Here is a 12,894-nt window from a genome sequence, read left to right as displayed (position 1 = left end):
TGGTGCCATACTGGGCGGTTGGGTTGCCATATTGGGCTCAACTCCTACTCACATTGGAGACGATGGTGATGAAGGCGTGGGCGATGGGGAAGGGCAGGCTCTCCGGCGTGCCTGACTCAAAGCAGTCCTTCATGAGCGACAGACCGTGCTTGCCACAGAACAGGCACACGTAGCGCAGCAAGTGTAAAGGGACCTCCACATCCTGGTCACAGGGAAAAACAATGTCAATACAACTTTATCGTCCACACGGAAATGGAAAACTGACTTTGGCTTCTTATCACACATCATATTGGAAGAGACTAGCGTGATTGGTGCAACTCAATGGTTTCAAGTGGTTTCATACCCTCGTCTCCTTTTGGTTTATCTGAACTATAGGTGATAGGTGAAAGCAATATGGTGGATGGATACTGTGAATTTGCCTTCACTTGTCTAGTTCTTTCACACAGCGCAGATGAAGGAGAAGAGAGTATGGCTTTTTTGCAGACTATTCGGGACAAAGTATGCAGAACAGAGCTGGGTTCATAGTATATGAAATCTTTGAGCGTTTGCTTGAGCCTGCCTGGTGTGCCAGATAAGTAGGGATTCCATTGGTTTTATTCCAGCTAGGCATGCTCAATTTAGCACAGAATACAATCTGAACTCAGGTCTGATGCAGACTATGAACTTTGTCCACTAAAAATATCCATTAAAAGCCCATTAAAAAATGTTTAATATTGTGGAGAGGTATGAGATGGATTTATTAAATTAGCCTGAAACAGATTATTGTACTCTGGGGAAAGATCGACAGCACTTGGAGGTGGAAATTAACCTCAATTTAATAAAAGCTCAAACTATTCTGCAGACATTTCACACCTCATGTGCACGTTGGCCTGACATACAGTACCAGTCAAAAGTTTGGACACACCTACTTCTTCTTTATTTTTACTATTTTCTACATTGTAGAAACATAGTGAAGACATCAAAACTATGAAATAACACATTTGGAATCATGTAGTAACCATTTTTTTTTTTTTACTAATCAAAATATATTTTGCACAGTCTTGACATTCTCTCAACCAGCTTTGAGGTAGTCACATGGAATGCATTTCAATTAACAGGTGTGCCTTGTTAAAGTTAATTTGTGGAATTTAATGCGTTTGAGCCAATCAGTTGTGTTGTGACAAGGTAGGGGTGGTATACAGAAGATAGCTCTATTTGGTAAAAGACCAAGTCCATATTATGGCAAGAACAGTTCAAATAAGCAAAGAGAAACGACATTCCATCATTACTTTTAAGACATGAAGGTCAGTCAATCGGAACATTTCAAGAACTTTGAAAGTTTCTTCAAGTGCAGTCGCAAAAACCATCAAGCGCTATGATGAAATTGGATCTCATGAGGACCGTCACAGGAAAGGAAGACCCAGAGTTACCTCTGCTGCAGAGGATAAGTTCATTAGAGTTAACTGCACCTCAGATTGCAGCCCAAATAAATGCTTCACAGAGTTGAAGTAACAGACACATCTCAACATCAACTGTTCAGAGGAGAATGCGTGAATCAGGCCTTCATGGTCGATTTGCTGCAAAGAAACCACTACTAAAGGACACCAATAAGAAGAAGAGACTTGCTTGGGCCTAGAAACACCAGTAATGGACATTAGACCAGTGGAAATCTGTCCTTTGGTCTGACGAGTCCAAATTTGAGATTTTTGGTTCCAACCGCCGTGTCTTTGTGAGACGCAGAGTAGGTGAACGGATGATCTCAGCATGTGTGGTACCAACCGTAAAGCATGGAGGAGGTGTTATGGTGTGGGGATGCTTTGCTGGTGACACTGTGATTTATTTAGAATTTAAGGCACACTTAACCAGCATGGCTACCACAGCATTCTGCAGCGATACGCCATCCCATCTGGTTTGGGCTGAGTGGGACTATCATTTGTTTTTCAACAGGACAATGACCCAACACACCTCCAGGCTGTGTAAGGGCTATTTGACCAAGAAGGAGAGTGATGATGGAGTGCTGCATCAGATGACCTGGCCTCCACAATCCCCCGACCTCAACCAAATTGAGATGGTTTGGGATGACCGCAGAGTGAAGGAAAATCAGCCAACAAGCGCTCAGCACGTGTGGGAACTCCTTCAAGACTGTTGGAAAAGCATTCCAGGTGAAGCTGGTTGAGAAAATGCCAAGAGTGAGCAAAGCTGTCATCAAGGCAAAGTGTGGCTACTTTGAAGAATCAAAAATATATTTTGATTTGTTTAACACTTTTTGTGTTACTACATGATTCCATATGTGTTATTTCATAGTTTTGATGTCTTCACTATTATTCTACAATGTAGAAAATAGTAAAAATAAAGAAAAACCCTTGAATGAGTAGGTGTGTCCAAACTTTTGACTGGTACTGTACCTCAAAAGACCCATGTAGAACTATTAATACACTTTAGAAGACAGTTTGCCACTGCCAGATATATCAAATTTAGCCATGTACCTTGGTTGATATTGGCTACCATAGCATTGAGCACACCCTGACAGCCATTTGTAGTTGAACCCCTTGTGGATTTCACCTCCAAAAGTGAAAAGCCACAAGAGGGACCTGGGATCAGTGTTTAGAGAGCCCTCTCCCTCTGTCTCCCCAGGTCCTAAAGGAAACATTTGTAATTGGACCCCTGAGGGAGAACAGTTCTAGGACCTATCGTTAACCAAAACTACACCAAACCTCCTCGAGTGAAAACCCATTAAAACAACCTGGGAACAGTGATCAGAGAGTCCTGCCTCCCTACTCGCCCAGTCCTAAATGGGACACAGCTGCTGGGCTCTAGGCATGCCACTTTTCGTGCAGCTTCCCAATAAAATATAAATAGACCCAAGATGTCATAAATCATTGATATGAGTAACATGACCACAGGAGAGAGGAGAGGGGACTAGGAGGAGATTGGCGATTGGTCAAACAGGCAGACCAGACATTAAGACATGGGCCTTTGCTTCAAAGGACTGGATGACGTAAGATACGTACCAAATGGCACCCTATTCCCTATATAGTGCAGTACTTTTGACCAGAGCCATACGGGCCCGGGTCAAAAGTAGTGCACTGTAAAGGGAATAGGGTGCCATTTGGGAGACACAGACGTTGCTGTAAAGAGTTGGAACCGACCCAAAGTGACAATCAGGCAGATTGAGTAGTGTTTTTGGACGAAACAATGGAGTCGTAAAAACAAAGAGAGGGCGGAGGCGTTCTTACGTTCATGTCGCAGAAGGAGCCGAGGATATTGCTTTCATGAGCAGAGATGTCCTGGAAAAGGAAACAAAGTAAGTTTGACGAGTATATTATATACTGAGAAATGTTAGAGAACATTTTAGAACAGGAGAACACCAAAGTAATTGTCAAGTATTAAGTACACCATGGAGATAAATACAATCTGATATACTGAATCCATAATTGAGTTGTGTGTATGGGTACATGTTATGCTTTTACCTCTATGGTGCAGTGTGTGTTGTGTCAGCGGTACATATTATACCATTACTGCTATGGTGGGGTGGGTGTTGTGTCGGGGGAAACATGTTATGCTATTACCTCTATAGTGGGGTGTGTATATGTATTGTGTTGTATCAGAGTGTGTCATTCCATTACCTCTATGGTGGGGTGTGTGTTGTGTTTGTAAGCCGTGTACAAGGGGAACTGGATCTGGAAGATCTTGGCGGCGCAGAGCAGCAGCTTCTCCCGGTCCTCCGTACTCCACGAGTCAAACAGGTCCTCCTGGGCCTGGCTGTCCGTACTGCTGCTAGCTCCAGCCTCAGACTCCCCAATACCACTACTACTTTCCCCTGGCTTGGGGGCCTCCTGCTGGGCCTGGCTGGTCCCCTGGACTGGGTTCTGGTTGTTGTTATTCTGGTTCTGCTCCGAAGCGCCCCCGGCGGTGTCCTCCTCTGCCGAGTCCCGCTCCACGTTCAGCGGCTCGTCCTCGCCAGGCGAGGAGGGCGGTTGCTGGGGGTGTGGTCCTGCTCCAGTTACTCCACCCCCTCCACCCCCCCCCCATTCTGTCCCCGGCCCCTCTGCTCCACCTGTGGCCCCGTCCCCGGTGTCGGTGGCGCCCTGTTGGCTAGTGGTGCTGCAGAGGCGCTCCCTCAGGCTGGTGACCTGGGCGATGACCAGGTTGATGAGGGCGTAGACCAGCTGGTTGAACACCTCCAGGTGCTTGTACTCCTTGAAGCAGCATAGACATTGCCTGTGGAGGGATAGGAGGGGTGGTGAGAGTGATTGAGTGAATTGCAGATCAGGGAGACCCACCAGTGAGTTGCAGTCAATTCCTAATGGGGTCGCGGTTCGAGACTGACTCATTCGATTTGGATGGTCAAGGCATCAAAACGTCTGGGAACCATAAAAAGGTAACGCACGGTCCACACTGCAGTGGACTGTAGCTTCTGCTTGCATTGGCCTCAACAACCAGCTATCTTTAGAGACTCATCTATGGACTCAATTCAATCAAACTTGCATTGAAGCGAATAAAGCATAGAACCATAGGAACCTAGTTTTAGGTACTTGCAACAGAAAATATGACAGTTTTCTGTCTTTCTGATTAAGACATGTGAGTGGGCTGTAGTTGTATTAACAAAGATGCAGAATACGCATTGTTTATGGAGGATTTGATTGAGTGCAGGCCTTGATCTATTTTGAGCTCTGTTCTCATGAATTCCGTTTCTTGTGACATTAACGTAATGTAAAACGCCTATGTGGCTATATTACTGACCATCCTATTTTTATTACTGACCATCCTATTTTAGATATTATTTCCCCCCCCGTGTATTTTGATAAGACAGCAACCAATTAACACACATGAAGAATACCACACAAATTAAGGATACCACACAAATGAAGGATCCACACAAATGACGGATGCACACAAATGACGGATGCACACAAATGACGGATCCCACTAATGCAAAACTAGAGGAATGCTTCCAGTCAACATTCCCAGATCAGTCAGCATTTTTGCCTGATCTCACTGAGAGTGGGAGAACAACTCCGAAAGGTCAACAATTCCTCAAGGCTCTTTTCCTCGCACACACAAACACAGCTAGTTAAACAACAATAAAAACAACACTAAGCGAGCGGTAAAACCTATTATTTATGACCCACTTGTCCTCCAGTGACCTTAGCTAGCCTACATGCTAAGCTATGCCTAAAACACATTGGTTAGCCGTTAGCGCTAGTAATACATGATGAATTCATGGCTGATAATGACTTCAGATAGAGCTAGCGGATATCCTCCCCTTTTAAATATTAATGAATAATGGTCTGCTTTCCAAATGAAACCCTTTTCCCAACATAGTGGTCAAAATAAGTGCACCTGGTCAAAAGTAGTGCACTAAATAGGGAATAGGGCTCCATTTGGGATGAATCCATGGAAGAATAATGAATGTGGGGGAACAGAGGAGAGCGGGAGACTGACCTCTGGGTCCATGAGCTGATGTAGCTGAAGACTCGTAACGCATGCTCCTTCTTCAGCTGTAGGCCCTCAGTGCTGTCTGCATCCGATACTGGAGGGGAGAGAGAGAAGTCAAGGTGGTGAGGACATGACACTTGACCCACACTGCTTGTTCAAAGGCTTTGCACTAATAGGTCCTACTAGGCTATATGGTGGCCACGCGCTAGAAAATAGCTGAAATTGCAATTAAAATATTTTAGGCATTATCGAAGACAAAATAGTGGTTGACACTTTGCTACAACAACAACAAAAATACTATTTCTGGAGGCTCAATGCGAATGGTCCTTTGATCAACAAGAGAGCAGAGATGCTCATCCCTCTAGTCTGGATGGGAGACTCAACTGACCCATGGAAGTCTCAAGCCTCTGGTGAGAAACGTGCCTCAGCACCACATTAGCAGGGGCCAGGCAAGGCTCTCCATTACCGACAACTAACAGGTGCTCCACACCAACAGGCCTTCCCAAGCAGAATTGGCTTGTACTACAGGCTAAAGTCGGCTACTGTATTATATTGGTGACTAGGGATGGGGGTTGAAATAATTTCACTATTCGAATAGTATCATACATTTTTGTCGGTATCCGGATATTTGAAATAAATGTGCTTTTTTAAACATACGTTTTTAATCTGAGCACTGCTGCGCGAAGGAGAGGCTGGCTACTGCTTGGAGGTGCCGGTGAGATAGGAGCGAGCAGACAGGCAGAGGTCGTGTCGACATTTGACACTTACATGCGACTTCTGCTATCAAAATACGAAGATCGCATTGAAAAGACGGGTCTAAACGTACAAAAGTCTGACTGTGCTCAGATCTGGCTGACCACTTCAGGAGGTGGTCAGGGCTGCATTGTGTGCAGATTTCTCCTCAGTCTGGATGTAATCATGCTACCGAAAGCGCATACAGTGGGCGACGTTTTCAGCACTCCTCCCACAAGTCTCCAGAAAACGTGTGTTTTGGGACCAAGGCACCTTTTCATTATAATGTTGGAGGAAATACGTTCCTAGCATGTGAGGAACCTGTTTGCAGGACTGATAAATGCTAGCCAGCTAGCTAATATTTAGAAAAACTATATTTTGTTTGGCTAGAGTTATGCTAATCTGTTTGTAATCCCTTTAGCGTTGCTTGCTACAGAGATTAGCTGGCTAGTTAGCTACAGTAGTTAGCCACTGCCATCAATTGTTGCTATGTTATATTTTGCCTATTCCACAGTTTGTAGAATACATACAGGCATTTGAATATAACGTGGGAAAAGGGAATCCGGACACACTATGGACACGGTAGACATTTAAATGTAGGCTAGGTGTAGATGCATGACATGTTCGGAATTCAATGATCAGAACTCTATATCAGAATACTGCATGAACTGTCAAGTCTAGACACGGCCAGAGAGAGCGACACTGCCCGGCTACAGCCAAGACCAGCTAACTTGTATCAGCCACAATGTTATGTAATAGTGTCTGTCTTGACTGGAGTAGCCTAATTGAGGCCACATTTAGCACCCTCTCCCCAACCCCATTCAATAAAACAAAAGCCTACCTATTGGTTGCTCGTTGTAGCCGACTCATTTCGCTAACTTTTAATTCCGTCTTGCATTGCATTTGTGAACTCTCACTACACTTGTTACACATTGAGCCTCTTTCCCGCTTTGATTGGCCAACATAAAAAAACAAGCTACACGTGAAGGCTACCAGACAGCTACCGTTCTTTTTTATGGGGAACGTCATTAAAACTACATGGAAAAGTTTGTTTTATGAAATTAATTATTTGAAATGTCATGCACCTTGTATGTAACAACGTCACATGGATATTTTAATTTAGAAAAAGCCTTTTCAGTGTTAAAATAGGCCTATACATTTTCTTGCCGCAAAAGTTAATACTCACAAGTATTCGAATACTAACATCCTTTCGGATATTCGTATAACCATGCACATCCCTATTGCTGACACACAAGCACACACAGTCTCAAAACAAAATGTAAGCAACGTGTGGGGCAAGGCATGTCCAATGGAAGGTTATTGCTGTGTCAAAAGCTCAGCTCTTTAACTTTTCTGTGGACAGTGCAGCATTGCCTACATTTTTCCGCAACCCCAAAGCACTTGTGTCTTTCAAACTCATTGATGTAAATGAAAAACATTTGCGACACAGATCTTTGTTGTTGTACCAACACCCTATTTTCTGCTCTCAGAACAAAATATAAAAAACTGACCATATTGTTGCCTCACATCAGCCTACATGCCAAGACTAACAACAAGAAAAGCAAAAGGACACCCTGATGAAAGCTTTCGCCGATACGCAAAATGACTTAGCCCACAAAAATAAAGGCTTTTTAACTTGCAAACCCACGAGTGCTTTAAGTTGGATTTTTTTATGTCACTTAGGACCTATTTGTGGTTCTCATTTTTTATTTTGCTTTTCTAGTACTATTCCCCGACAAGAGCACCTGTGATTGTTTTGGAATAGCCTACTTGAAGCGTTCCTGCTACTTATTTTTCTTACATTTTAGTCATTTAGCAGAAGCTCTTATCCAGAGCGATTTACAGTTAGTGAGTGCATACATTTTCATACTGCCCCCCTGTGGGAAACGAACCCACAACCCTGGCGTTGCAAGCGCCATGCTCTACCAACTGAGCTACAGGGGACTACTAACTAAAAGTTGGACTTAGATAAATTGCGAAATCAACTATACATTCAATATGGAACATTATGTTGGAGGGAGAAGTGTCATTTTGAAAAGGTGCAGCCTACATGCAAACTGTGACAAGAGACCCATTCCCATCAACAATTTCCATACCTGACTGACCTAGGCCCAAATGTCACATTCTTATCATGCATAGGGCCTAATAACCACTGTGACGATTGGAGTTGTGCCAAACCACTACCAAGAGAAACAGAAAGTATGAAAAAAAAAATAATGTATGCACTCACTAACTGTAAGTCGCTCTGGATAAGATGACTAAAATGTAAATGTAAAATAAGTGGAACTTACGGGTCTGTTCCTTGGCACGTAACAGATGAAACAACAAACAGGTTTCTAAAGTTCACCAGGGCACCTTGCCCTGACCTAAATGTGTGTCTGCCTTTATTCCCTTCTTTCCTTTTTCATCTTGGACTGGACTCCCAGCTCCCTTCATAAAACAATCCATGACATTGTGTTCGGTGGCCTGTACCAAAAACATTGTGATCAGCTCCAGATAAGAGGATCTGGATCTCCCAGCCATTGTTCTCACAGCAAAGCTTTGAGCTTGTAACAAAAACAGAGAAGTAAAATAGACACCTAAAACTCAGCAGTTCTCAGCAGGGCTCTGCTGAGCTCAACTGCCTGTGTTGATAGAAGTAGTTGGCTTTAGGTGCTGATCTAGGGTCAGTTTGGCTTTTTACATCAATGGATTAGTGTTAGGCTAGGGGTGGGCAGGTAAGTATGAAAACAAAAAAATGTATGCACTCACTAACTGTAAGTTGCTCCGGATAAGATCGTCTGCTAAATGACTAAAATGTAAGCTGGTCCCAGATCTATGCTCAAGGGCAACCTCTGGCTGGCTGGCACAGTGCCAGACAGCATCTTAAAGCAGGGTGTGTGGGGATTGACACTGGCAGCCACATGTTACATTTACATTTTAGTCATTTAGCAGACGCTCTTATCCAGAGCGACTTAAAGGAGCAATTCGGGTTAAGTGTCTTCTTCAAGGGACCATCGACAGATTTTTCACCTAGTTGGCACGGGATTCGAACCAGCGACCTTTCGGTTACTGGTCCAACTCTCTTAACAGCTAGACTACCTGCCACCCTGTAGGCTTACTTGCACAGCATATTCAATAGTGGATTGAAACCCCTCATTCCCTCAGTAAGTCCCTCACTAATCTTGCATGCATGCAGCCACACACAAAACATTCCCGGCTTCATGCGCTCCACTACAGCAAATTTGAGGTCAGGGGTCACCTGGTGAAAGCACACATGTGGCTGCCAGTCTCGCACACATGGGGCTGCCAGTCTCACACCCTGGCGCTCTAGACAAGCCTGTCACAGGCAACAAGCCTCTCACACCTCTACTGGTGGCAGCCTGGTGCCGACACAGACACACACAGGGGGTGTACTCTGTTTTGCTAAACAAAGGGACGACCCCCATCACAGGTAAAACAGCAGCTCTATTGTGAAAACATACTACTGTGTAGCCTAATAGCCATCTCCAAAACCATTGTTGTTAGACATACATGTGGGCCAGAGAGAGGGTATTTTGCTCAAAGACAAAAGGAGGCCCTTTTAGAACACTAGTGACATAGGCCTACTCCTCCACACACTTTAATAATACACAAGGGAAAGTGTGTCCACTGTTTATAGGCCAACTGAAATGCATAGAACACGTAAGTAAGCCTACATTTATCTTTCCATAATTTGCCTACAAACCACCAACAGCCAAATTAATCTGAGCACCTAAAGTGTCATACTCATTGCTCATTTGAATTACAGATTTGGGGGAGGGGATAGGTTATATTCCATTCATCTAGTTTCTTGTTTGTTTTAAATGTGTATTGACAGGATGAAAGACCCTTTGAGCTGCACCATCATGATCCCCCTTTCAAAGGGGTCCTGCAATAAGCAACCCACAACCGCTTTACCATGTGGGCTTGGATATCCTCCCAAGACACGGAGACAATTTTAAACAAGATTACTCCCCTCTTGTCCAAGTCACCAAGTCAAATGTTTAGTCACTAATATCAGACTGAAAATAGGTGTAAGACATAAGACATCCTAATCTAGCAAACAAGCATATTAAGATTTCAAATGCAAAAACCCATATTACTGATGGCAAACAACACATATGGCACATTACACCAGGCCATAAGCCAGACTGTAAGCAGTGTCTTCTTGCTACCATCGCCAATGCCTTCCCATACTCAGTTCGCTAACTAGGTAAAACAAGCACACTCCACATACACAAACCATTGCAATTTCATAGATGTCTAACTAGCAATTAATGCAATGGAGGAAACAAGAGATGTAGCCCTACAACAATTCTAAAAAATGGGCCTTTGTTTATTCGCTCCCATATCCCGTTATGAAAGCAATTTGGCCTAGTTAGCTACCTCGTAGCTAGCAAAGAAGCTGCTCTAACGTTACTACTGTCCGTTTTAATATGTAGTAGGAAATACATCCAATGGCATTCGTATGCACATTTTATTTTGATTAATAACAAGCTTATAATAGCTAAATGTATTTACCTACAATAACGTTAACTAGTGAGCACATATTGCTTAGCTAACATTAGGTTAGCTGACTGAATGCTAAACATTTGCTTGCAATCTGGCAAAATTATATTACAGCGCGTGTGGCAACTCAAATATGAAAACAAATCAGTCCGTTTTGATGGCAGTTGACCACAGCTATCTAGCTGGCTAGTCAGTGAACTAACGTTAGTTAACGTTGGACAACTCGTTACTCAACGTGCAACTGACAAACATATCAACCAGACAGGCTAGTTAGCAAGAGCGAACAAATCTGCACAACATACTATACACAGCCACCGCTCTCGTCTCGGACTAAAAAAAGGCACATGCAATGTGTAGCAAACATTTGTTATGGCCAAATACATGTCAAACCACATTTCTAGACAGGCAGTTAACCAAACGGGCAAGTTAGCTAGCTAAACAACTTAGATTGGGCTGATGCCATGGCATGCTAACTAGTTAGCTAACTACTGTTAATGATGTTCAGAATCTCGTCTAGCTAGCTAACTGGCCAGTTAACTCTGCTCAGGCATCCCCTTCATCCTGCAGCGATTTGACAGAAACAGGCCTCAAAGTTGCAGACAAGGTGCCATTTACATTCAGATCATTAATTCAAGACAAGGCCTTACATTGGCAGCTGTCTGGCTAGTGGTAAAATCAGAAACTGCAGAACAAGTGGAGAACAACCAGGCACGACAGGGGTACGATAGCTAGCTGTCCAGTTTCACTCAGGTAGCCTGACTTAGCTAACCTTAGCTAGCATTAGGGGACCACTACGGCACCAAACCATTTAATAAAAAATGTTTACTTACTTTCATTTAAAACCTCCACCAGTTCGGCGCAGTTTTCACACATTGTTCATCAAGAAAATAACGACGGAAAAGTGTAGTCAAACCATTGGAAATTGTTGATGGATACGAATTGTTGGCACCTGGTTGTTTTGGGGAAAAGGCCCGACGTAGTGGTTGGTGAAGGTTTGCTAATGCATTAAATTAAATAAGGGAGAGTAATAGATTCAGATTAAATTAGTTTCTAAATATCGTTGATAAAGTCAAAAAGTAAGAGGCATTAAGATACAGAGTCGAGTCAATCTCCAATCTGAGCGTTACTAGAGAGTAGATACGGCAGCCATATTGAAAAGGGTTTAGGGGGGGGGGGTGGCACAGCATGTTCATTATTCGTAACTTTCCGTTGTCTCCTTCGCCTTTCGACGTTTTCCGCTAGTCTCGCGGTTACTTCATTAGCAAGAAATGTTTACAAATGGCGTTTCATTCGCAGACAGCACCAACCAGTAGCCACTGAAGGGATTCGATTATCTAGCCCGGGTTATCCTGATGAGGGGAGTATACCGGGTTAAAAATGATTTCTTTCGTTTTGGAACCGGGCTGCCTCCAGGGCGGGGCAGCGTGAGCCAGGTGCCCCGTTCAGTAATGAGTAGGATTCTGTTTTCACATGCAAAAGTGATTGCTTTTGATAAAAAATGCTTTATCTGCTTTCCAATTGAAAACTGTTTTGAAATTTCGAACATATATTTTATGGAAAATACATGTCTGGTTTTGGACAATGCTGCCTTGTAGACAACATTATCGAGCGGCGCAGATTATGGTTCGATTTGAGAGGGTGCTCCTCCCTCACCGCTTGTGCCCTTTCACGTCACGGGCCATAGACCGGTGCACTGCGGCTCAGGTTAATAGATCGCCCTCATTGGCACCAACAGACAGTCCACCTTCCAGACATTTTATTCATTTGGGGAATTTGTCAGAGAAGTATTATGCCATGACATCGTTTTTTATTTGGTACTCCAAAGTATTTCCTGAAGTATTTTGACCTTAAAAGTTTTTTCATTATTCCACTCAAAATGCAGATTTATCTGTGGTTTCAAATCCTAATTCAGAAATGGGATTTAATAACCTTCAATGACTGAAGGAAACACACACCTTTTTAAAATCAAATTGTGTCAGGTATCATTTCCCCCAACACCATAGTTATTAATAATGTATTATTTATTGAAGTGTTTATCACCAGTGACTGTAATGAGATATTGTCTCACCGTGTAATGTATTTACGTATATGCAAGTTGGTACAGGACATACACAGTTTTGTAAAAATAACCAACTTTATGTTCCCGTAGTACTAAGACAGCTTTACAAACAGGATGATATGCACATAACCTTCCATTGATCTAACATTCTCGTCAAAAATTCAGAGCAGTCAGTT

General features: G+C 43.3%; 1 protein-coding gene across 2 annotated transcripts in view; it reads right to left on the bottom strand.

Moving 5' to 3' along the window:
• Positions 1 to 11,818, bottom strand: part of LOC311113579 (ubiquitin carboxyl-terminal hydrolase 34-like) — a 62,344-nt gene extending 50,526 nt beyond the window's left edge. For both annotated transcript variants that reach the window (XM_084156827.1, XM_084156828.1), the window contains exons 1-5: positions 11,490 to 11,818; positions 5,425 to 5,512; positions 3,606 to 4,200; positions 3,216 to 3,266; positions 53 to 202 (exon numbers count right to left, since the gene is read on the bottom strand). In XM_084156827.1, coding sequence (XP_084012953.1) covers positions 53 to 202; positions 3,216 to 3,266; positions 3,606 to 4,200; positions 5,425 to 5,512; positions 11,490 to 11,532 — 927 coding nt within the window. In that variant the 5' untranslated portion in view covers positions 11,533 to 11,818. The remainder of the gene's footprint in view (positions 1 to 52; positions 203 to 3,215; positions 3,267 to 3,605; positions 4,201 to 5,424; positions 5,513 to 11,489) is intronic.
• Positions 11,819 to 12,894: the final 1,076 nt, after the last annotated feature.

Source organism: Coregonus lavaretus, assembly GCF_964263955.1.
Source record: "Coregonus lavaretus genome assembly, chromosome: 40".
NCBI lineage: Eukaryota > Metazoa > Chordata > Actinopteri > Salmoniformes > Salmonidae > Coregonus > Coregonus lavaretus.
This window is presented reverse-complemented; position numbering and strand designations above follow the sequence as displayed.